General features: G+C 41.1%; 1 protein-coding gene across 1 annotated transcript in view; it reads right to left on the bottom strand.

Annotated features, from left to right (window-relative positions):
• Positions 1-1,435: 1,435 nt before the first annotated feature.
• The window catches only part of pld1b (phospholipase D1b), a 74,293-nt gene continuing 48,902 nt past the window's right edge, over positions 1,436-26,826 (bottom strand). Inside the window, exons 15-26 of the mRNA XM_083632075.1 lie at positions 26,587-26,806; positions 19,301-19,429; positions 19,078-19,196; positions 18,323-18,436; positions 18,002-18,112; positions 17,473-17,561; positions 13,248-13,361; positions 11,790-11,839; positions 7,615-7,749; positions 5,086-5,239; positions 2,453-2,570; positions 1,436-2,031 (exon numbers count right to left, since the gene is read on the bottom strand). Of these exons, the coding sequence (XP_083488201.1) occupies positions 1,807-2,031; positions 2,453-2,570; positions 5,086-5,239; positions 7,615-7,749; positions 11,790-11,839; positions 13,248-13,361; positions 17,473-17,561; positions 18,002-18,112; positions 18,323-18,436; positions 19,078-19,196; positions 19,301-19,429; positions 26,587-26,806 (1,578 nt within the window). The 3' untranslated portion in view covers positions 1,436-1,806. The remainder of the gene's footprint in view (positions 2,032-2,452; positions 2,571-5,085; positions 5,240-7,614; positions 7,750-11,789; positions 11,840-13,247; positions 13,362-17,472; positions 17,562-18,001; positions 18,113-18,322; positions 18,437-19,077; positions 19,197-19,300; positions 19,430-26,586; positions 26,807-26,826) is intronic.

Genomic DNA, 26,826 nt, shown 5'->3' on the forward strand with positions numbered 1-26,826 from the left:
GGCAAGTTTTAGAAATCAGGTGGGGAGCAGCAGCTCTTCACCCCCTCTCTTTCTCTCTGCAGTCTTCACTTAGTGTCTTTTCAAACCTTCTTGACGTAGAGGTGTCAGAGCTGCGTTCCCTGACCCTGAACGTTGCATAGTGTTGGTCAACAGTTTACTGTAGGCTTCAGAACAGAGGGGAGAGTCACTTATATCAAAAGAACAATAGGCTATAGAGTGATGAGGGGAGACCAAGTCAATTTTGTTTTCTTTCCTTCTTCTTAACCTTCTTTTTTTGTAAACGTGAGGTTGATGCCCAAGTTGTCAGGCACTGTACAGTTCAATGCTCTGGTTGCTGGTACTGTAGAGTTCTCTGTGTGTGTGTGGTGTGTTTAAAACAATGTACATGTTGTATGAGTTTGTGTGTGTTTTCACTGATATTGTCTGTGTATGTGTTGTAAAAGCTTATGTGTATATATAAATGTATGAGTAAGTGTAATGTCATTTATATGTGTGGAACTCATAGTATATACACGCTTTCCAGTTGGGTCACAAATCTCCTACCAACCATGATTGGCGCCATCTTGGAGGTCCATTGGCCATTAGAGAACTGGCTGTGCAGAAATAAAGTCTAAAATTTAATTTCAATCCATTAAAAAAAACAGGCTAGAAGGTGAATTTGTTTGTATCTGTAAACTGGCTTGTCTTTAGTCCTAGTCTCTACTCCAAAACACTGAGTTGTAGCTTGAGAAGAGTCAATTCAGTTAACTTGAACAAATTGTTAGCCAACTAGCCAGCAAGTTACACTGTAACTGTAATGTTAATGTGAACATGTTAATGCTAGCTGGTAGGCTAGTATGGTTAGCTAGCTAACAAGCTGATGTTGTACTGTATGTATGTTTTCTTATATATTGTTTTTTCAAATGTTTTTATGAGGTGTCTTAATATGGTGAAACCGAAGATAAATGTCCACATTGTGGACAATAATGTTTTTGTGTTCGTATTAACTAAATACAAAATTGATCAGATTTATCAGTGGAGAAAGTATCAGTTCCCAGTCAAAAACAGCACAGAAAGTGCCGTCTTTTCAGTTCCATTGAGAAAACCCTGGTCTTATGTCTTAAACCTGCTAGCCGGGCGCTTCTCGCTCATACTGAGTGTTAGCGCCCGGGGACCCACGTAGCATTTCCCATCAGACAATCGCACCGCTCTCGCATCTAGGTCTTAAAACGAGTCCTTACCTGAGCCAGAAACTTGAAGTGAAGACGCTATCCGATGCATAACATCCTCTTCTTCTAAATAACAGATGTTGCCGCTTCCTTGATGCAATACCATTCAGGAAGTGTGGGGGGCAGTACGGACAGTGACGCACTGTGTTTACACTACTGCCCCCCACACTTCCTGAATGGTATTGCATCAAGGAAGCGGCAACATCTGTTATTTAGAAGAAGAGGATGTTATGCATCGGATAGCGTCTTCACTTCAAGTTTCTGGCTCAGGTAAGGACTCGTTTTAAGATCTAGACACGAGAACGGTGCGATTGTCTGATGGGAAATGCTACGTGGGTCCCCGGGCAAGTGCCCGGCTAGCAGGGTAATCTTATGTCCTAACGTGCTGAAGGCTTAATGCTAAAATATGTCGGTTTTTATTAACAATTAGACACATTTTTCTGTCTGTCAGCCTAGAGTTAATTTGTTTTTCCTTCCAAGTTGTAGTCATTGTTGCTGAAGACCTCCAAGATGGCCGCCAGAGGCTGCGTTGCATCACCTGAAAGCCTCTACATATACGACATGTGCGTGCACATGAATACCATGGCCTTTCCCTCCCTCAGGTCCAGACCTCCATGGGGACCATGGCCTCCTTGGAGCCGATGGGAGGCAGCAGGTTCTGCTCACAAAGGAACTGCAGGGGGAACTGGACCAGGAAGCCGCGGATCTTCTTGAGCTCCTCGCGTGCGCGGGCCGGATCCTCGCTCTGCAGGCCTGGCTTGGCCAGGTAGCCCTCCAGCTCCAAGATGTTGCGCACGTCACTGGACGGCAGGCACCGGAACACCTGCAGGAGAGAGAGAGAGAGAACCCATCTCACACAAAGGAGATAAATATTCCCAACTGCCATCTGCCTCTTCAATGAAACCCGAAAACCCCCACGAATAAGCATTTATTATAATAATATTTTTTATTATACTAGGCATCGAGTCTTAGTCGCTAGCTCGCCCTCGCCCGCCCTGCAGCTCGCATATGCAGCTCGGCCTCACCCACAGCTCGGCTGCTGCGTGGCCTCGCCTGCACTATTGGCGTGCACGGGTGTGTGTGTGTGTGTGTGTGTGTGTTGTTTTAGTTGCCTAAACTCAACTGTTTATCAACCTTTATCTGAAAATACTGTGTCCAATTTGTGTTATTGTTACAGGCGATGAAGTGACCAGAGAGAAAGATAAGTATGGAGATGGGAGTAGGAGATGTGATGTTAAATTTACATTCTGGTAGACGGTGGCGTTGCGCGCGCCGGTGGTCATCCACACCTCCTTGTAGAAGTGGTCGCTGATGGGGTCCAAAACGTCGATGGAGGGGTCTGCGTAAGCGCCCAGGATCATCCTGAGAGGAACACAGGGAGGAGGGGGCGTGAGAATCTGACAGAAAATTTTACAGGAAATTATACGCTGACATATTAATAGGACGCAAACATGATCACGTGTGTACAAACCAAACCCATCTACATTTTAGACATGCATCTGACACCCTTAGCCAAAGAGTTCAACAGTCAAATAAGCTTCAGCATTACAAGCAACCAAAGGTGTCAGAGCCACAGTACGCTGACAACAGATGGAAAAAATTAACTTGCGTCCCTAAAATGATCGTGTATAAGAGAAGTGCCAGGAAAGGGAATAAGAGCAAAAAAAAAAAAAAAACCTCAACAGCAAATGTCTCTTTCCAGAAATCATGACCCGGTTTTTAAGATAATCCACAGACCTTGTTATGAGCGGTTTCATGTAGGAACTATTTTCTTTCGACCGAACTACACCCAGCTGTTAGCGGATCTTGTTGTGAGGTGTTTCCAGGAGCTAGCGGGGGTAGTTTGATCAAAAGAAAATAGTTCCTTCATGTAACTGCTCACATCATGGTCTGTGGATTCTCTTGAGTAACGGTCATGATTTTTGGAAATGTATTTTTTTGGTGCTTTGAGGACCACAAGCCGAGTGCCATCCAGAGCCGTATACCACGAATGTTGTATAAGAAGATCCAGGATCTGTCCCTTGATCTGGTTTGTCTAAACCAGATAAGCTCGATTGTAGTTAACTTGTACCACGAACGTCGATTGTCACTCGTTAACTGGAACCAGGTTTTTCTAATCAAGCCGAGAGCTCGTGCACATGAAAATGCCCGTGCACTGGAGCTCGTGCCTGCAAAAGAGGCGTGGTTTTTAACAACTGCCAATCACAATGCAATATGGACTGCTCCAACTTCTACAGCGCCAGACACGCCTATTTCCTCATCCATTGAAACCGCAAATAAAAATCCGCATTGGATATTATTAGTCTGTTCCCGAATGACTGTCTAAAGTTACCACTTTTATCCACACCAGTAATTTCTTTGAAGAGCGTTTTCTGATCGCCTGTGTGCAGGTGATCCCATATTAAATTGCTTAGATGTAGTAGGCTATTTTAGCATGTATGACCATTTCAATTCCAACCCAACGTCAGTCTCAGCTCCATTGCGCACACCCAACGTGCACTTTGGAGACATTTATGTAACCTTTTTATGCCGGTTTAGTGATATTTCTCCGCTCACTATTCAGCTGCAATCGATCAGCGGGGTCAAACAACGTATCTAGGCTACTTGAGAGCACAAAAATGAATATATAAAAACATATTCCAAAGTGGTAAGTAGGGCTTAATTTAAATGTAGCCTGCAACAAGTGCAAGGCTTTAGTCCTTGATTAATTCAACAGGAGCCTTTTTTTTTCTTTTTTCTTTTTCATTTGAATGCAATGTATTTTTCATATGGGGACCATATGAATGGTGACTCGCTGTTTCCAGAGAGCTGATTGGTAAGCAGGTGGGTCTTTCATGGGTTTTGATCTTATCCTCTGAACTTAACCTGCTACAAAGCAGGTTAGCCGTAGAGCATAAGTTGCTATGGTGATCTATCGCGATAAGAAGTTAACTAGCATCGTGGTACGGCAAAACTAGGGTTAAACCTGAAGTTACCTCGCTAAGCCAGTAATCTTGCTTTGTGGTATAGGCCCCAGTTCCATTGTATTGGAGCGAAGGCAGATATCTCGTAATAGCCAATTTGTAGCCAATATACATGTATCTCAGAAAACTCGGAAACTCACACCAAAACGATCTTGAATACTGTAGATCAGGGGTGGCCAAACTACGGCCTGCGGGCCAACTGCGGCCCGCTGCCCGTTTTTAAGTGGCCCGCCATGAATTTAGCTTTTTTGTTGTTGTTGTTGCTAAAAACGTTTTTCCGTTTTAAAGTTCAGAAATACCCATTGTAATAGGTGAGCACACCAATAAACTACGTGTCATAAATTTATTTAGGTAGAAATTAAATTGTTGATGTTGTTTTCTGGTCAAATTTCCCCCCCCCCCCCACTTTCAGTGTAAACAAGTTGAAAACTGCCGCGCTAAATATTGTTTGACCTGCGACTCCTTATATTTTTCTGTATGCGGCCCACAACCAAAAAAGTGTGGCCACTCCTGCTGTAGATGGATAAATAGCACTACAGGTAAGAGGAAAAATATGTATTTTTGATTTTGGGGTGAACTGGACAGGATTGTGATTTTTAAGTTCAAGTACAGGATGAATATTTGCATGACATGACATGACATTGACATGACTGCTACGCTGCATACTGACACTAAGACAAATTCCTCGTATGTAATGTTATCTTGCATATTGTGGCAATAGAAGTGATTCTGATTCTGTATAACTTCTATAATGTGTTATTTTCCCCCTGAAACTTTCCCAGTTCTGTGTTATTCCATGTCTTCCATTTCTGAATTATGTTTTATTTAGCAGAGTATTGGGCTATTTTCCTAAATTATTTTCCACATCATAAATCACATGAGACACAGAAGTGCTGTGTAGACCCTGGACCTACTTGAAGCACTCGAGGCGCAGCTGCAGGGCGTAGCGTCCGGCCTGGTACTCCTGTCCGTCCATCACAGAGCGCGTGGTCTCAGAGTCCTCCACGATCACCGCCACCTCGCTATCCCGCTTACCCAGCATGCTCCTGTCGTTGATGTTGGCAGAGCCTGACACACACACACACACACACACACACACACACACACACAAATGGGCCAGTTGATCAAATTCACCAGCAGATGGCACTGCAGGCCTACATTCTGTATGTTGAACACTAGAAAGACCACAATAGTCATTGAGACCTTTTTGAAATGTATATGTGCAAAAATACAATGCTGCTGGTACCTGACTTTTCATAAAAGTGTCTGTATTGTCATTTAAAGTAGTTTTTATATGAATTACACAAAAGGTAAAGAAAATATCATTTTTACCTAGAAAGACCATAGGCGGTCATTTTGACCTCACTGAATTTCCCAGGGTTCTAGACATATTTTTAAATCTATATTTTCACATTTTGGCGTTTTTTTTTTTTTTTTTAATAATAAATGCATTCATCTCTCAATTGGGTATTTATCATGAGATATTATAGAGTTTGGAATCTAGTGGTCAAAGTGACCACTTACGGCCATTCTAGTAGTTATGGAATTCTGGTCCTTCTAGTGTTAAGGCTCGATATTTGAAAAATACAGATGACTAGATCCTCTAAAAAGTTACAGTTTGGTAGGTTAAGGGCTCAAAACGCTATACATAAAGACTACTCTCTAAAATATATTTATTCTGAAATCTAGGGAACCTTGCCCTAAAATAAAAAAAACACAAAAGGTTAGATCTTCTAAAAACAGTGTCATTTAAAATTACATCAATCTAAAGTAAATTCTGGAAAAACTCAGGGACCATTGCCCAGTACTTGGAAAACAGATAATTAGATCTTCAATTATTTTACTACTTTGCAAATTAAGGGCTTGAGAGAATGAATAAAGATCCTTTGTATTTGATAGGTTTAGACTAGAGTTTTACTTTTGTGCCATCTTTTTTGTAATTAAACTATTCCATTAAAACATTTGTCTTTCAAAAGACATTTTAGTTGTCTTGTGTATCTCTTCTTGTTTTATGTCATTGCAGTTTCATTTAAATTAATGTCAAGATTCATTGTATACCCATTTCACCTTTTCTTTTTTGTGCTTTTTTGAGCTTTGTAACCGTTTTTGATGAGTGCTATAGAAATCAACTGTATCATGATTATAAATCTTTATACAGTCACTCCATGTCATTTCACTGCAAGAGGGTGAAAAGCTGACAAAAACAAAAAACAAACAAAACCGGAATTAATGAAAAGACTCCCTGAAATGGATGACTACCGGTATGTATTTTGGAAAACATCCAGGTTTGGACTCTTTAGGCTTTACAGAGACAAAAATAAAAGCCCGTTCAGCCCAGCAAGGTTTCAGTTCCAACATGAAAAGCACCAGATTTGGAGGAAAAAACACAACATCTGCTGTTCAGTGGGCACTTTTATCCACAGCACTTCAGTCCCATGAGCACATGTGTAGTATATTTTTGGCACGGGATGCCCCAGTTGGAATTGAACTCCTAACCTCAGAAGGGTTTGTGCCACATGATGCCCTTTGCTTTTTTGACATTTGTAGGCTTTTAAATTGTTACTACGGTAATCTTTTCAATAAATACTGCTCCCCTCTTACAGCTTCTTTCTCTGCTTTCCTCAGCTCTTGCTGCACTTCTCTATTATAAATCTTCATTCTAGTGTCAGAATAGTTTCAGTCATGTATCATCTCCTGGATGTGTCATGTTGGAGAGCTTACTCTGCTCGTACTCGCTGTAGGTAGTTTTGTTTTTTGAATGAGAGGATCAGCTACTGTAAATGCCTCAAATGAAAATGTAAATAGCTGCTATTCATGTGAACACCTTATAACTCCAATCCACTGCAAGAAGCTGCAAAAAAACTTTGGTTTTGACTTACAGCGAGGAGTTTCACCAGTAGGATGTAGCGTGTGGGAAGATCACGCTATTCGCCCCAGTTCCCCTCCCCCTGAACAGGCGCCCCGACTGACAAGAGGTGGCACTAGTGCAGCGACAAAGACACATACACTTAATCTGGCTTCCCACCTGCAGACACGGCCAATTGTGCCTGTATGGACATCCGACCAAGCCGAACATAACACGGGGGCTTGAACCTGCAACCTTTGTGTTGGTAGGCAGGGAATCTACCACTGTACTACATAGGCGTCCATGTCTTCACACTCCTGACTTCAACACTAACAGACGTTTCACTGGAATTCCTTTGCTAGAGAACAGTTTGAAACATCTTATTTCCTGTCAGTTATTGTATTAGCAAACCCTGAAACAGGAAATACCCTAGGGTGCATTTAGAATGTTTATGTTGTCAAGTTGAAACGGTCTATAATGTGCTTCACATTCATGCCTGCTCTGCAGTCAATATGGAAGCGAAGCGGTTGTCATTTTTGAGAGCAAAACTCTTCAAATGTATAAAGGCTTAAAAGCTGTTTGAGCAGGTGTGACGTACCGATGATGACGGTGTTGTCGTCGGCGATAAGCATCTTGCTGTGGACGTAGATCAGCTCGGTCACCAGCTTCCCCTCCAGCTCCGTGTGAGTCCTCAGGCCAGCGAATGAGATGTAGTTCATCCATTGGTCGCCCACTGTTGGCCGCGACAGTCACACGTTACCTCTTCACCCAAAGAGACTTACACATGAGTTAGTAGGTAGGAGTTTAGGAGTTTATTTAACCAGCTGAGTCTGTATGGAAAGAGATTAGTGCCAGCAGACATTGTATTTGAATTGCTCATATTGAGAGAAAAAATATGCAGAACTGTAAGCCACAATTGGCTTGTTTAATTTAATTAATTTAATTCAATTTAATTGAACTCTTTGTCCTTTCAATTGCGTTTTCTGAGTTCAGATTAAGCTGTCTGAGAAACATTGGAGGATTTAGAAAAAGCAAATGATCAAAGATTCAATTCACCAACGCCAGTCAGCACATTGGTACCTGTAGTGGCAAGTTGAAGTTTTTGCCCTCGTCTCATTTTTGCCATTTTACCAGCTACCATTTGGTCGGGAATGTGTTGAACTTTTTACATCAAAAGACCAGAAACCATGTCAGAGAGTGAATGTGTGCAAATGAAAACTAGTACCAATATGCTGCCTAACATTGTCGGATTGACTCTTTGCTTATTTGTTTTTCCCCAAGACCCTGCATGTTTCTCAGAAAGATCAATCTGATCTAATAAAACTGAATTTGTACTGAGAAAACAATAAAAAGTTAAAGACCCTGGAAACCCAACATAAATATGCATTTTGAGTTTATCACACCACAGGAACCTATGTTAATTAGCCACCAGCCAAATTCAAATGATGATGAACGTTGCAAAGTATATAAATTTAGGTTTGAAAGTCATGGAGAAATAAGCAAAATTCTCCCGTCTCGCTCCCTCTGGGATTGTGTGGGCGTGTCCACATTGAACCTGTGTGTGCGCGTGCGTCCGTCCGTGCATGCGTGTGTGTTTGGCTCACTGGCCCGACTGTTTCCTCAAATTCTGGACGAATCATGAGCGAGGCAGACCTCCACACTCTGTCATGGCCGGGCACATTCGGATAGAGTCCGCAAAGACGCAGCGCCACACACACACACACACACACACACACACCCCGCGCTCCATTCGATAGAGAGAGTCTGAGCAGGCTGCCTGCGGGTTCACAAAGGTTTTGTAGAACGGACCGAGCTTATGACGTGATAAGATTTTTCATTTGAGCACGTCGGGCACTGCTCTCTTCAATGCGGAAGTGGAAATCCAGCCCTTTATTCTTTAAAGCGATTTTGGGGGTTTGACTAATGTCTCCTACTTTCTGAGGCACCCAATTACTCACATACAGTAAGACCCTAAATAACATAGTTAGAAGGTTTTTGTGGATTTTGGTTTCCAGGGACTTTAAATAAAAAAAATAACCATTTAATTTCAAAATTGCAAATTGTGCCCTTTTGGAATTAATTTGGTCTGCAAATCCATCCAAATCCATCCATAATTGTTCAATACAAATTCAGGTGTATGCATTTCAAATTCAGTATTCTACTGGCACTAATCTACTTCCATACACAGAGCTGTTGAGGGTCATATAGACCCTTTTCACGGGGGCCATTTTGTGTCGAAAAGGCAGAATAAATAGGTGCAAGCCAAACACTAATGAGGGTTTCCAAATTCCAATCATGGAAGTTGGAAACCCTCATTAGTGTTTTGCTTGCACCTGTGTTTACCCTGCCTTTTTGACACAAAATGGCCCCTGTGAGAAGGGTCTATTGGCTGGCTTTGGAGAAAGAGAGAGAGAGAGAGAGAGAGAGAAAGGGTCAAAGTAAGCTCAGAAACTATGCATACAGGCCTGATCCACTGATTATTCGTTAAAAAAATATATACAAAGCCAAATCCAGGCTTCTGGTTTTGGAAGAGTATTGCTGGTCTTTGCTTCTGCATGTGGCTGCTTTTATGTAGCCTGTGTACATTTGTGGCAAAAGTGGGGTTTGGTTGGGCTCTGCTGTGTTTTTGATCTCAGCTTGGAAATGTAATGACAGACCTGTCATCTATATTAAAGATTGGACATAAGTGGGTACACTCCAGGACCCCGGATGCATTTGCTGACAGCATAATGCTCTTTTTTTTCCAGCAACGCCCTGCTTCACCATTCAGGTACAGATACATTATGTGTCTTGCTCTAAGGATTCTTGCATTTTTACAAAGATTTTTTACTTTTTAGTGTTGATGATTTTTTCTTTCTTTGCGAAATGTCCAGTAGTAGTACTGGCAGTAGTGATACTACTACTACTAGTAGTAGTAGTAGCCATAGTAGTACTGGTGATAGTAGTCGTAGTGGTAGCAGTAACTGGTAGCTGTCCAGGCAGTAGGCTATTTACTGTTAAGATGATGTTACACAGACAGACACAGTTTAGAGCAAATTTGGAGCAAAATTTGCTGGCACTGAGTATGAGCAACTGGGCAATGGGCAAAGCCGGCAATGATCAATGCAGCTGACAAACTGGAAGATTGTTATCTTGGCCTCTTCTTATGTTACATTGTTGTTGTATTAAACAAGGGCAAATTTGGCCCCAGACCACGTGCGGCGTGTGGCATCCCTGGGTTGTGGCTAGATGGGGTCCAGCCACGGATGGAGTGATGTAAAATTGTGGCAATTGTTATTATTCCATGTAATGTGTGTGACGAAAGCAAAGATACAACAGGGTGAGATAAAGGATACATCCCGCCAATATTCAAGTAGCCTCTAATAGTGTGTGTGTGTGTGAGAGAGAGAGAGAGAGAGAGAGAGAGAGAACGAGAGAAAGAGAGAGACTCCCCCTCCAATGATGATCACAGGTACCCAATATGCTGCATTATTATCATTTTTAGGGCTTTATAGCATGAATGAGAGATGAATAGAGGGGGCAGCTATTATTGTATTTGTCAAAATGGCAGCACTCAAAGCATGCAATAATACAGTCCACAGCAACTATAGGCTACTAAGAAGGACTACCCTTAAAACCGCCGCGTTACACACATTAAACTGGGACAGAGAGATGACTAACATTACCCACAGGTAAGTTGGCCGCCCACAGTAAAAACCTCCGACTTGTCTTCCTCTCCTTTTCCGCACGACATACAGGGGCAGGAGGGAATGACGCACGCAACATTTAACATGAATGAAATGAGGGTTAAAAACGTAACTCGCCCAGCTGGCGAGAAATTATTTATTATTATAATATTTTATGGTGAGGACAAGGTCACCTGACCTATTCACGTATTTATTTTATTTGAGGGACAATGCTAATTGATGAACATTACTGTAAATGGTTAAGTTAAGTTCAGTTCAGTTATGTTTTATAGCCCCTTATCACACAAGCATGCCTGAAAGTGCTTCACATAGCATCATCAATGTCATATGTTACATCATATATCTACACACTACATAGGTTACATACATCTATACATACTATATACATTGCGTCGACACTACACAAACACAGAATATGTTAGGATTGTGGGAGGAAACCAGAGCACCCGGGGGAAACCCACGCAAACATGGGGAGAACATGCAAACTCCACAGATAAACAGATAAAGGACCGGGTGGATATTCAAACCCACAACCTTGTGGCCAAGATTACTGTAGACGATTACTGTAACCGTGCCAGTGTTAGTCAAACAGTTAATTTTTAACTGTCCCTTGGAGTGGTTGACCCATCCTCTACTAGGAACCTGTCTAGAACTAGGAGCAGTGGGTCAGCCACAGTGCAGCGCCCGGGGACCAACTCCAATTCTTTTTGCCAGGGGCTTGGTGAGGGACACTGACAGGAGTGTTAACCCTAACACACATGTCTTTTTATGGTGGGAGGAAACTGGAGCACCCGGAGGAAACACACACGAACACGGGGAGAACATGCAAACTCCACACAGAAAGGACCTGGGACGGACCGGGATTTGAACCCGTGAGCTTCTTGCTCTGAGGCGACAGTGCTAACCACAGAGCCACCTATATGTCAATATTTGTCACTGATTGGTTGGTGTTGAAACCTTGCCAGCAAACCTTTCTCTCTGATCGAGCTTGCCTGGATTTCAAACTGATGCATTGTTTTGAGTGAGAAAATCGAAACACATTTGTCCTTAAGAAAACTGCCTGTGTATCATCTCACCACCAACTTACTCTCTCTCTTCAGCTGGGATATGATGGAGTGGTCTCCTCTGATCATCGTCCTACAGACACAGACAAAGACGGTTTATTATGAGGGAAGCAGACACAGACAAAGACGGTTTATTATGAGGGAAGCAGACACAGAGATGGTTTATTAACAGACATGGTGCTCACCTCTGTCACAATCATTCCTGACAATGTAAGACTTTGTATGTGTGTTTGCATGGGGAGGGCTGAATATTTACTTAAGAACGCACGCATGCACGCACGCACACGCACACGCACACGCACACACACACACACACACACACACACACACACACACAAAGTTTACAGCCCTCTTATAGAGTTACGGTGTGGTGGTTCTCTGTCTCTTTCCGGACCTTAAGTCAAATAAACCCAAGCAGCAAGTGGATCCATAGTCGTTTCTCATGACAGGGGTGCGCTCATGCAAACACACATTTGTAGGACTATACTTGTAAGGAACTTCACTAACTACAATCATTACCTACCCTCACCACTACATATCTAACCCTCACAACTACATGTCTGACCCTCGCCACTATATGTCCTCACCACTACATGTCTAACTTTCACCACTACATATCTGACCCTCGCCACTACATGTCTAACCCTCACCACTACATGTCTAACCCTCACCACTACATGTCTAACCCTCGCCACTACATGTCTAACCCTCGCCACTACATGTCTAACCCTCACCACTACATGTCTAACCCTCACCACTACACATCTAACCCTCACCACTACACGTCTAACCCTCACCACTACATGTCTAACCCTCACCACTACATGTCTAACCCTCACCACTACATGTCTAACCCTCGCCACTACATGTCTAACCCTCACCACTACATGTCTAACCCTCACCACTACACATCTAACCCTCACCACTACATGTCTAACCCTCACCACTACATGTCTAACCCTCACCACTACATGTCTAACCCTCACCACTACATGTCTAACCCTCACCACTACATGTCTAACCCTCACCACTACACATCTAACCCTCACCACTACACGTCTAACCCTCACCACTACATGTCTAACCCTCACCACTACATGTCTAACCCTCACCACTACATGTCTAACCCTCACCACTACATGTGACCCTCACCACTACATGTCTAACCCTCACCACTACATGTCTAAGCCTCACCACTACATGTCTAACCCTCACCACTACACGTCTAACCCTCGCCACTACACGTCTAACCCTCACCACTACACGTCTAACCCTCACCACTACATGTCGTACCCTCGCCACTACATGTCTAACCTAAACCCAATTCATTTCTAACCCTAAACGCTCACTTTAATCTTGTGTATGTTTTCTTTTATCTTCTTTTAATGTATTTTCTCCTGCTTATGCTTTGTATTTTTATCTCATTATGTATCTATTTTTTGTGAGGACATTTGGTCTCTCTCTCTCACACGCACACGCACCTGTAGTTGAAGTGCATGACGGCCTGGATGGCGCTGCCCCCTCCTGCCTTGATGTCTCCCTCGAAGCCGGGCAGCAGAGGCGTCACCACGTACACGCGGTACTTCTTGCCCTCCCTGAGGACACAGACAGGGGGTTCACTTCTCACTACACCTTACTGGCCATTCTTTGATGATGTGCTTTACAAAATATCTAATGGCTGGCTGAGCCTGACGCACAATTCCCCAAAGTTCTGAGGACGATTAAAGATCCTGGATTCAGATTGAACTGAATGGTGACTTGATGAAAAGGAACCGACTCGACCACCTCTGGAAGCTCCCGAAACTCATATACAAACTTTGAAACTAATCGTTGTCGTTGTAAAATGAAGACAGCAACTGCATGGCTGATTTGTCGCCTCAAATGTTTTCAGAAACACATTTCGGTGAAGCATTTTCGTAACATTAGAAAAAGTTTCCAAACGAGCCGCCCTGTTTTTCCAGTTTGAAATCCGAGACTTTTGCCGAGGCTTTCATCATACAGAAGTGGCCATGGTTTCATCTCAAATGGGTTGGAAAAATGGTAGACAGAACTAGACGCTATGGTTAGCTCAATAAACAAGCTGACATTACTTAAACACTACATCAATCAGATGGGTCACTGATGATCAGTTCCCAGTCAAGAACAGACAGACAGGTGGAGGTTCCCTATAAGCCCCCTGGGCTTTTTTACCTCTCCCTGCACAGTATACCTTTGTATTGTACAGTTGTCATTGCTGTGTATATTTTATTGTCTTGTTTTTTTACTGTGCGAATAAATAAACTAAACTAAACTAAAATGAACTGTCTATTCAATTCTGTTGATTGAATAGACAGACAGATAGTTGTATGTTTAGAAATGCCAACGCTGTTCACAGCTATTTTGCCCAATAGCAGAGGACCTCCAATATGGCTGCCAGAGGGTGTATTACAGCTGAAAGCCTGTGATAGTGTACTGTACAGTAGGGGTGGGAATCACCAGATGCCCACGATACGATACTAAAACGATACTTGAGTCACGATACGATAGTATTGCGATATTGCCGATATTGCGATATATTGAATATTGCGATATATTGAATATTGCGATATTTCGATATATTGCGATTTCTTACTTTTTTAACTGCAAATGATGTCCCCAAAGGAAAACTTTGTCAACATCTGGTTTATATAAGAACAATTTTCCAGTCTGTACATCTGACTTCAACCATTTTAACCAAACATTGTCAAGTAGACAGACCAACAACTTTCATAAAGTCATGTCATAGTTGCATGCACCTGACAAACTGAACTGTTTGTTACAGTCTACTTACAGTCCACCTTAACTGGATGTGTGTGTGGACTACTGTACTTAGGTAGTTTTTGAACAATGCAACTTCACTTCACTTGCACAAAACATCTTGTGCAGCCCATTCAGTAACTGGGGAGTTTGTAAATTACTGTTATGACAAAACTGTTACTGTTAAAACAAAATGAAAATATGCTACTGTTTGTTTACTGCTGGCCTTGGAACGAAAGTTTATACAGTAGCAGCCCGGTGGCCTGGCATGGCCTGCAAAAAAAAAAAAAAAAAGGCAATATCGATACTTGGCGTCCAAATATCGATACAATATCATCAGGCAAAATATCGCGATACTATGGTGTATCGATTTTTCCCCCCACCCCTACTGTACAGTATAGTAGAGTGTACAATATACTGTATTAGAGTCAGTAGAAACAGCTGGCAAAATGACAACCTGTGTGTATTAATTCATTGTGTAATATCAAGCACATATCCCATGTGAAATTGTAATAATTGATTTTCTTGACTTCTTGAGTTTGTTCTCTCAAGTTGATGTGGGGAGCACTTTCTCCACAGTGACACGAACATTGGTTTGGCATTCTTGGATTTGGAAATGACTTATTATAACTTTTACAAAAGCTCACACCCAAACTGTAGCAAATGAATAATCCTGGAACATTTTAATAATAATAAAATAAATACCCTGGTTTCTATATACTGAAGCTGGAACAGAGGAAGGAACTAGGTGTGTGTGTGTGTGTGTGTGTGTGTGTGTGTGTGTGTGTGCGCGTGTGCATGTGTGTTTTGTACAGGGTGTGTTATCGCACTGTAAAGTCAATATCATAATTTTTATCTTTCCTCTGATAAGCCCTTATCTCCTTGACAACAGAGCGTCAGAGAGCGGACCTTAACAGTAAGACAGATATGTGAATAAATCTTAAACAAGCCAAGTCAAACAGCCCGTGATACCATTTCTGACATGAGACCAGAGTCATCTGGGGCCGGTTGCACCAAGTGGTCTTAACTATGCCTGGTCGTAACTCCTACGTCGGTCTTAGTTAAGACCAGTCTTTAGAGTGGATTTATGCCTGTTGCACCAATAGGGCTTACATCTGGTCTTAACTACGCTGGTCGTAGCAATGCGCGTCCATGTGAATTGCCGGGGGAATGTGCCCCGATTGGCCCAAAAATGTGCCTCGCGCCGTCACCCACTACTGTATGTGCGTCACTACACCCTCCCTCCTCCCACCCCCCCTCCTCCTGTAGAAGCCCCGGGGTAAAATGGCGGCGATTGAGTGCCAGGCAGTCTGAATGAAATTGAATGTAACGTTCCCAATTCTATGTATTAAATTCTAAAAAACGACCCTCAACATTTGGGAAGGCTAAGCCACACAACTAGTTCGTTATAATCTAACTTCATGCTTCAAAGGTGACTTTACGACGATGAGGACGGTAAGGACTCAATTACAGCAGGTCTCCGCTGATAGACATGGAGATCTCTGTTACAGATCCTGACCAGGCGTAAGAGTTACGCCTGGGCGTAGTGAAAAGAAGGTTTAAGCCCTCTTGGTGCAACCGGCGTAGCTGTTAGGTCGTAAAGTTACGACCAACTTAGCTTAAGACCAGTCATAAGACCACTTGGTGCAACTGGCCCCTGGACGTTACACAGCGTTCAGCACCAACACGAACACATCCATCATTCAGTGTGTAAGACTGTGTGTGTGTGTGTGTGTGTGTGTGTGTGTGTGTGTGTGTGTGTGTGCGCGTGGGTGTGTGTGTGTGCGCGTGTGTTTGTGCGTGTGTGTGTGTGTGTGTGTTTTCCTAGACCTAGAGAACTGTTTAGAGGTACTGGTAAGGCTAAATACTAGGGCTGTCAGCGTTAACGCGTTAATCGCGCCTTAACTCAAATTCCTTTTAACGCCACTATTTTTTTTTACGCTCGATTAACGCATGCACTAACTTTGAAGTTTGAGCCTTGGTCCGACCCGTAGTTTGGGAAATCAGGAAGCAGTAACATTGATAGCAAGCAGAAAGAAACCCCCGTGAGCAGAGAAGGAGGAAGAAAATGGGTATAATGTTGGCAAGTTCAGCTTAAAATTTAGAAAATGTCCCACATTTTGGGTGAGAGAGAGGGCGCATCAGCGCGATCAGACCATTGCAGAGAGAGAGAGACAGACAGACGGAGCGCGGGGGGGAGAGAGGCAGAGAAAGCGAGCGAGACAGACAGACAGGGAGGGCGATCAGACCAGAGTCAGAGAGAGACCGAGAGAGAAAGAGAGGGGGAGAGAGCTGGCACACAGCTGCTCCTGTGCTCTTTTCTTCAGATGAACCAGTAGGCTAATTATGCAGCCTACAGTAGCCTATATGCTTCTACTTCACTATACAGTATGGTTCAGCATGCACACCCTTGAGGTTATTCTGAAGAATACTCTGGACAGTATTTGTCATTGTTCCAATAATAATAAACATATCAGCATAAAGCAAGCATATTCGTCTACTCCCATGTTGATAAGAGTATTAAAAACTTGAAAAATATCGGTTTAAGGTAGATTTAGAACAGATAAAAAATTGTGCGATTAATCACAATTAACTATGGACAATCATGCGATTAATCGCGATTAAATATTTTAATCGATTGACAGCCCTACTAACTACACATAAAACACTGTTAGTTCACAATGTGGAAGTGTGGAAGTGTGTGTGTGTGTGTGTGTGTGTGTGAGAGAGATAGAGAGATAGAGAGAGTTATTGTGAAAGAGTATTTTCCTTTAAAACCATGTTATTAAAGATAAGGTTAAGTATACATAAAAGCCCTGTAAGATTCCACAGTGTGTGTTCAGTGAAGTGTGTGTAAAGTGTGTGTGTGTGTGTGTGTGTGTGTGTGTGTATGTGTGTGTGTGTGTGTGTGTGTGTGTGTGTGTGTGTTACCTGTATGCTTTGATGACGCGCTCGGCGATAGTGTCTCCTATCTTGTTGAAAACATGTCTGTTATCAGCACAGCTGATGAAGAACTGATTCTAAAAGGAATACACACATAATATAATTATACTAGAAATATCACATACAAATCATTTCTAGTGTGGCTCGCCTTATTATAATAGTGAGATAACTTTAATTGTATAGTTTAATATTAGCTTTAATATTTATGTAGTACTCCTAGGTTATTTATTTATACCATACCTAGGTAAAAAAAAACTTTTTTGATTAAAGTAATAAATTAGTGAGAAAAAAACAATTTCTGAGATTACAGTAAGAAATTCACAAGTAAGAATTCACAATTTCTGTATAGTCAGATACAGTAGGAGGAAAAAATATATTGCTGAGATACAAGTAAGAATTTCACAAGAAAAAAAATCTAAATTTCTGAGATGAAGTCAAAAATTTGTGAGAAGAAACATCAAAGTCAGAGGTTAACAAAGTCGAAGAAAGCACGCCTCTGAAGCGCACGACCAGGTACCTCTATGTAGATGAAGTGCTGGCTGTTCTGGATGACGTGCACGTAGGCGTTGTGGATGGACTCCTCATGGTACTTGATGCCAGCTGACCAGTCACAGGAGGACCGCAGGATCTGGGAGAGGGAGGAGAGGAATAATACTTGTTAAACATCATAACATTTGTGACAGAGAATCCAAATACTGTAGCATCACACAAAAAACTACATGGTGGGAAATTGTAGAACAGCAACAAAATGCATAAACTGACAATTCAGGGAAATAAAAATTCAACTAAAATGGAGCACACTTAAGTGCAAATCAAATGGAGCGTTAGCAGCACCTACCTGCACTTTGGCGGGGACGCAATTGGGAACTTGGTAGCGCAGCTCTCCGGCGGTGGTGTGGGACTTGGGCAGCAGGTATGGGTACGACAGGGAGCGGTACTTGGGCTTCATAATCTGGAGAACACCACAGAAGAAGAGACAGAAAGTCCGTTATGCTGAATACCACAGAAGAAGAGACAGACACGTCCGTCATGCTGGACACCACAGAAGAGACAGACATCCATCATGCTGAACACCACAGAAGAAACAGACATCCGTCATGCTGAACACCACAGAAGAAGAGGCAGCCACGTCCATCATGCTGAACAACACAGAAGAAGAGACAGAAATGTCCGTCATTCTGAACACCACAGAAGAAGAGACAGAAACATCTGTCATGCTGAACACAACAGAAGAAGAGACAGACACGTCCGTCATGTTGAACACCACAGAACACGGCACATGTGGCGGGGTTGATTTGATTGATTCATTGATTATCCATGGTCAGACTCGCGTCTGCCAGGTGTTTTAGCTGTTCTAATTCTTTATAAGTAATCAGTATTTTTGTAAATAAAATATATTTTTGACTGCAAGATGAAATCCTATTCGTGAAAATTTAATCTGCGAAATCCACCACAACAAGCCCTTGTAATAGAGTGCCAAAGTCACGTCGTCTTCCGGGTTGGGCATACGCACCAAGGGATTTCATCCGCCATTCATTTTTCCATAGACGTTTGGTAACATGCTTATAAAAAGTCTCCTCCACTGAGGGTTACCTTGGTGAAGTTCCAGCGCTGGATGAAGTGTCGCGCCACGTCCCGAGCCGCCTTCCCATGAACCACTGACGCAATGTCGTGCCACGGCATTCTGGGAGTTGTATGCCTGTCGATAAAATCTAAACACAGCAGAAAAAATAATGCTAATTATTTACCTGTTTGCATGAGTATGCAAATCACATACTGTATGTATGTGTGTGTATGTGTATGTGCGCATGTTTACCATCAAACGGTTTGTCCAGTTGAATCCAGTCTTTGTGGACGAAATTACAGTAGTCTTTCCCGTGCCAGAACCTCGTATCTCCAACCAGCTCCCCAACTCCTGTGTGGAGGCTATGTACTGAGCCGCTCCCTGACACACACACACACACACACACACAATCAGGAGATTACAACGCACTCTGCGCTCCCATTGACTCCTATACAATCAAACATTTTGGCAGCCAGTGGAGTCGCCCCCTGCTGGGCATTATAAATAATTCAAGTTTCAGGCACTTCCGCATTGGCTTCATTTTTCAGCCCTGGAGATTGCCCTTGAGAGCTGTGAGAGAGGAGGTAATCATCTCCACCATGCTCTCATTTGTTTACAACAATTATACCCAGGTATCTTGACAGTGACATACTGTATCTTGACAGTGACATACTGTATTTATCTTGACAGTGACATACTGTATTTATCTTGACAGTGACATACTGTATTTATCTTGACAGTGACATACTGTATTTATCTTGACAGTGATATACTGTATTTATCTGGACAGTGAGATACTGTATTTATCTTGACAGTGATATACTGTATTATTGACAGTGACATACTGTATTTATCTTGACAGTGACATACTTTATTTATCTTGACAGTGACATACTGTATTTATCTTGACAGTGATATACTGTATTTATCTTGACAGTGATATACTGTATTTATCTTGACAGTGACATACTGTATTTATCTTGACAGTGACATACTTTATTTATCTTGACAGTGACATACTGTATTTATCTTGACAGTGATATACTGTATTTATCTTGACAGTGATATACTGTATTTATCTTGACAGTGACATACGGTATCTTGACAGTGACATACTGTATTTATCTTGACAGTGACATACTGTATTTATCTGGACAGTGAGATACTGTATTTATCTTGACAGTGACATACTGTATTTATCTTGACAGTGAGATACTGTATTTATCTTGACAGTGAGATACTGTATTTATCTTGACAGTGACATACTGTATTTATCTTGACAGTGATATACTGTATTTATCTTGACAGTGAGATACTGTATTTATCTTGACAGTGACATACTGTATTTATCTTGACAGTGACATACTGTATTTATCTTGACAGTGACATACGGTATCTTGACAGTGACATACTGTATTTATCTTGACAGTGAGATACTGTATTTATCTTGACAGTGACATACTGTATTTATCTTGACAGTGAGATACTGTATTTATCTTGACAGTGAGATACTGTATTTATCTTGACAGTGACATACTGTATTTATCTTGACAGTGATATACTGTATTTATCTTGACAGTGAGATACTGTATTTATCTTGACAGTGACATACTGTATTTATCTTGACAGTGACATACTGTATTTATCTTGACAGTGACATACGGTATCTTGACAGTGACATACTGTATTTATCTTGACAGTGAGATACTGTATTTATCTTGACAGTGACATACGGTATCTTGACAGTGACATACTGTATTTATCTTGACAGTGACATACTGTATTTATCTTGACAGTGACATACGGTATCTTGACAGTGACATACTGTATTTATCTTGACAGTGAGATACTGTATTTATCTTGACAGTGAGATACTGTATTTATCTTGACAGTGAGATACTGTATTTATCTTGACAGTGAGATACTGTATTTATCTTGACAGTGAGATAGGCCTACTGTATTATTGACAGTGACATACTGTATTTATCTTGACAGTGAGATACTGTATTTATCTTGACAGTGAGATAGGCCTACTGTATTATTGACAGTGACATACTGTATTTATCTTGACAGTGAGATACTGTATTTATCTTGACAGTGAGATAGGCCTACTGTATTATTGACAGTGACATACTGTATTTATCTTGACAGTGACATACTGTATTTATCTTGACAGTGAGATAGGCCTACTGTATTATTGACAGTGACATACTGTATTTATCTTGACAGTGACATACTGTATTTATCTTGACAGTGACATACTGTATTTATCTTGACAGTGAGATACTGTATTTATCTTGACAGTGAGATACTGTATTTATCTTGACAGTGAGATAGGCCTACTGTATTATTGACAGTGACATACTGTATTTATCTTGACAGTGAGATACTGTATTTATCTTGACAGTGAGATAGGCCTACTGTATTATTGACAGTGACATACTGTATTTATCTTGACAGTGAGATACTGTATTTATCTTGACAGTGAGATAGGCCTACTGTATTATTGACAGTGACATACTGTATTTATCTTGACAGTGAGATACTGTATTTATCTTGACAGTGAGATAGGCCTACTGTATTATTGACAGTGACATACTGTATTTATCTTGACAGTGAGATACTGTATTTATCTTGACAGTGAGATAGGCCTACTGTATTATTGACAGTGACATACTGTATTTATCTTGACAGTGACATACTGTATTTATCTTGACAGTGACATACTGTATTTATCTTGACAGTGAGATACTGTATTTATCTTGACAGTGAGATAGGCCTACTGTATTATTGACAGTGACATACTGTATTTATCTTGACAGTGACATACTGTATTTATCTTGACAGTGACATACTGTATTTATCTTGACAGTGAGATACTGTATTTATCTTGACAGTGAGATACTGTATTTATCTTGACAGTGACATACTGTATTTATCTTGACAGTGACATACGGTATCTTGACAGTGACATACTGTATTTATCTTGACAGTGAGATACTGTATTTATCTTGACAGTGACATACGGTATCTTGACAGTGACATACTGTATTTATCTTGACAGTGACATACTGTATTTATCTTGACAGTGACATACTGTATTTATCTTGACAGTGACATACTGTATTTATCTTGACAGTGAGATACTGTATTTATCTTGACAGTGAGATACTGTATTTATCTTGACAGTGACATACTGTATTTATCTTGACAGTGACATACGGTATCTTGACAGTGACATACTGTATTTATCTTGACAGTGACATACTGTATTTATCTTGACAGTGACATACGGTATCTTGACAGTGACATACTGTATTTATCTTGACAGTGACATACTGTATTTATCTTGACAGTGACATACGGTATCTTGACAGTGAGATACTGTATTTATCTTGACAGTGACATACTGTATTTATCTTGACAGTGACATACGGTATCTTGACAGTGACATACTGTATTTATCTTGACAGTGACATACTGTATTTATCTTGACAGTGACATACGGTATCTTGACAGTGACATACTGTATTTATCTTGACAGTGAGATACTGTATTTATCTTGACAGTGAGATACTGTATTTATCTTGACAGTGAGATACTGTATTTATCTTGACAGTGAGATACTGTATTTATCTTGACAGTGAGATACTGTATTTATCTTGACAGTGAGATACTGTATTTATCTTGACAGTGACATACTGTATTTATCTTGACAGTGACATACGGTATCTTGACAGTGACATACTGTATTTATCTTGACAGTGAGATACTGTATTTATCTTGACAGTGAGATACTGTATTTATCTTGACAGTGAGATACTGTATTTATCTTGACAGTGAGATACTGTATTTATCTTGACAGTGAGATACTGTATTTATCTTGACAGTGAGATAGGCCTACTGTATTATTGACAGTGACATACTGTATTTATCTTGACAGTGAGATACTGTATTTATCTTGACAGTGAGATAGGCCTACTGTATTATTGACAGTGACATACTGTATTTATCTTGACAGTGAGATACTGTATTTATCTTGACAGTGAGATAGGCCTACTGTATTATTGACAGTGACATACTGTATTTATCTTGACAGTGACATACTGTATTTATCTTGACAGTGAGATAGGCCTACTGTATTATTGACAGTGACATACTGTATTTATCTTGACAGTGACATACTGTATTTATCTTGACAGTGACATACTGTATTTATCTTGACAGTGAGATACTGTATTTATCTTGACAGTGAGATACTGTATTTATCTTGACAGTGAGATAGGCCTACTGTATTATTGACAGTGACATACTGTATTTATCTTGACAGTGAGATACTGTATTTATCTTGACAGTGAGATAGGCCTACTGTATTATTGACAGTGACATACTGTATTTATCTTGACAGTGAGATACTGTATTTATCTTGACAGTGAGATAGGCCTACTGTATTATTGACAGTGACATATTGTATTTATCTTGACAGTGACATACTGTATTTATCTTGACAGTGACATACTGTATTTATCTTGACAGTGAGATACTGTATTTATCTTGACAGTGAGATACTGTATTTATCTTGACAGTGAGATAGGCCTACTGTATTATTGACAGTGACATACTGTATTTATCTTGACAGTGAGATACTGTATTTATCTTGACAGTGAGATAGGCCTACTGTATTATTGACAGTGACATACTGTATTTATCTTGACAGTGACATACTGTATTTATCTTGACAGTGAGATAGGCCTACTGTATTATTGACAGTGATATACTGTATTTATCTTGACAGTGACATACTGTATTTATCTTGACAGTGACATACTGTATTTATCTGGACAGTGATATACTGTATTTATCTTGACAGTGATATACTGTATTTATCTTGACAGTGACATACTGTATTTATCTTGACAGTGACATACTGTATTATTGACAGTGACATACTGTATTTATCTGGACAGTGATATACTGTATTTATCTTGACAGTGACATACTGTATTTATCTTGACAGTGACATACTGTATTTATCTTGACAGTGATATACTGTATTTATCTTGACAGTGATATACTGTATTTATCTTGACAGTGACATACTGTATTTATCTTGACAGTGACATACTGTATTTATCTTGACAGTGATATACTGTATTTATCTTGACAGTGACATACTGTATTTATCTTGACAGTGAGATACTGTATTTATCTTGACAGTGAGATACTGTATTTATCTTGACAGTGAGATACTGTATTTATCTTGACAGTGACATACTGTATTTATCTTGACAGTGAGATACTGTATTTATCTTGACAGTGACATACTGTATTTATCTTGACAGTGACATACTGTATTTATCTTGACAGTGAGATACTGTATTTATCTTGACAGTGACATACTGTATTTATCTTGACAGTGAGATACTGTATTTATCTTGACAGTGACATACTGTATTTATCTGGACAGTGATATACTGTATTTATCTTGACAGTGACATACTGTATTTATCTTGACAGTGATATACTGTATTTATCTTGACAGTGATATACTGTATTTATCTTGACAGTGACATACTGTATTTATCTTGACAGTGACATACTGTATTTATCTTGACAGTGATATACTGTATTTATCTTGACAGTGACATACTGTATTTATCTTGACAGTGAGATACTGTATTTATCTTGACAGTGACATACTGTATTTATCTTGACAGTGACATACTGTATTTATCTTGACAGTGATATACTGTATTTATCTTGACAGTGATATACTGTATTTATCTTGACAGTGACATACTGTATTTATCTTGACAGTGACATACTGTATTTATCTTGACAGTGATATACTGTATTTATCTTGACAGTGATATACTGTATTTATCTTGACAGTGACATACTGTATTTATCTTGACAGTGACATACTGTATTTATCTTGACAGTGATATACTGTATTTATCTTGACAGTGATATACTGTATTATTGACAGTGACATACTGTATTTATCTTGACAGTGACATACTTTATTTAAAAATATGACACATTGCATTTTTAAAGGTGTGAAAATAGAAAGCTGCTGGAAGAAAAGTAGCACACGACACACAAATCAAGATTTATGCAATCTCTGCATAAACAGCAGCTAGGTAGAGCACACGAGAAACCAGACAAGAGTAGAACCCCACTCAACTCACCCACTCATGGAAACCACACACACTCACACATTTGATAACTACTGCCCACTGGTGAATGTATTGCTTAACATGATACCAACGTGAAAGACTCATGGAAGTATGTGGGCAGTGACGATAATAATGTTTGAAACCCCCCCGATTTTTTATCCCATTTTTATCCCCCTTAGTGCTATTTTTTTATTTATCCTGGTTGCTACTCCACCCTCTGCCGATCTGGGGAGAGCCAAAACTGGCTCCATGCTTCCTCCGAGACATGGGCAGTTAGCCAGCCGCTTCTTTTCACCTGACAGGGGAAGCTTCACTGGTAGGACATAGCACGTGGGAGGTTCACGCTATTCCAACCGGTTCCCCTCCCTCCAAACAGGCGCCCTTAACGACCAGAGGAGGAACCACATTAGCAACCAGGATATTGCATGTTTTTGGTGAAGGGGGTTCCTATATGAAGGAAACCCCCGGGAGGCACGGGGAGAACATGCAAACTCCACACAGAAAGGCCCTTTTGACGACCCCACCCGGGCGGTGGGCACTCGAGGACATGCGGACGGGCACGCATTTCTTCAGCATTCACAGCGTCCCAGGTGAGAATCGAACCCAGGACCTTCGAGCTGTGAGGCGACAGCGATTACCACTGCACCACCGTACCCCCCCGGACGCATCTATTTACTTATGAAAATGGAGTATAAATGAGCCATAGCCCTAACCCCTAACCCTGATTCATATTTTTTATGTCTATCATGTCTGATAACATCAGTAGCTTAGCATTAAGCATTTCTGCTTGTTAGCTAATCTAAAGGTGTCGGCCATTTTGCCCACGTTAATCCCACCACCTACCCGAGCTGAAATTGGAGCAGAACAATTTCTGCACCGACACCTGAAGCTCAAACGCACGCAGGTCGGAGATGATGCGTTTAAACTTGCCAGCTCCTACCATAAATGAATGCAGCATACGACTAGGCCAATCCAGTCATGATCTAAGTATCGAGTCAAGTGCTGGACATGTAATCTGCAGTTTACCTGCACTGCAGCGATCCCACGGCAGCAGAAACAGTAAGTTTGTCTCCCCAAAGCGAGACTCGCTGCTTCACCTAATTTAAAATGCAATATAGTGGTGTGAAATATCAGGTGCACGGTTGGGCGTGGATCTATAAATAGTGGAAGATCATTTGTTTGGATGGATGGGAGGCGGATGATTTCTGCATATGCGGATTAGGATGGCATGATGGTATTAAAGCTCATCTGTGCATCTTTAATGTGTGTGTGTGTGTGTGTGTGTGTGTGTGTGTGTGTGTGTGTGTGTGTGTGTGTATGCGTGCGTGCGTGCGTGCATGCGTTCATGTGTGTACTCACTCTCCGCGGCACACTCCAGGCTGCTGACACTGTCTGCGTGTGCCAGGCCGTGTTTCTGCAGGTGTCTCTTCAGGCTGAACTTCCTCTTCACCCTGCCCTGCCCCTTCAGCCTGGGCTGGTCCACAGAGTCCGTCACCGTGGAAATGCCCTTCCCGTTGCTCTGGGCAACCACGCCACCGCCGTTGGAGGGGGCGGCCATGTTGGAAAAGGAGCTTTCAGCCTAGAAAATTGAAGAAAATA

Source organism: Poromitra crassiceps, assembly GCF_964638095.1.
Source record: "Poromitra crassiceps genome assembly, chromosome: 2".
Classification (NCBI taxonomy): domain Eukaryota; kingdom Metazoa; phylum Chordata; class Actinopteri; order Beryciformes; family Melamphaidae; genus Poromitra; species Poromitra crassiceps.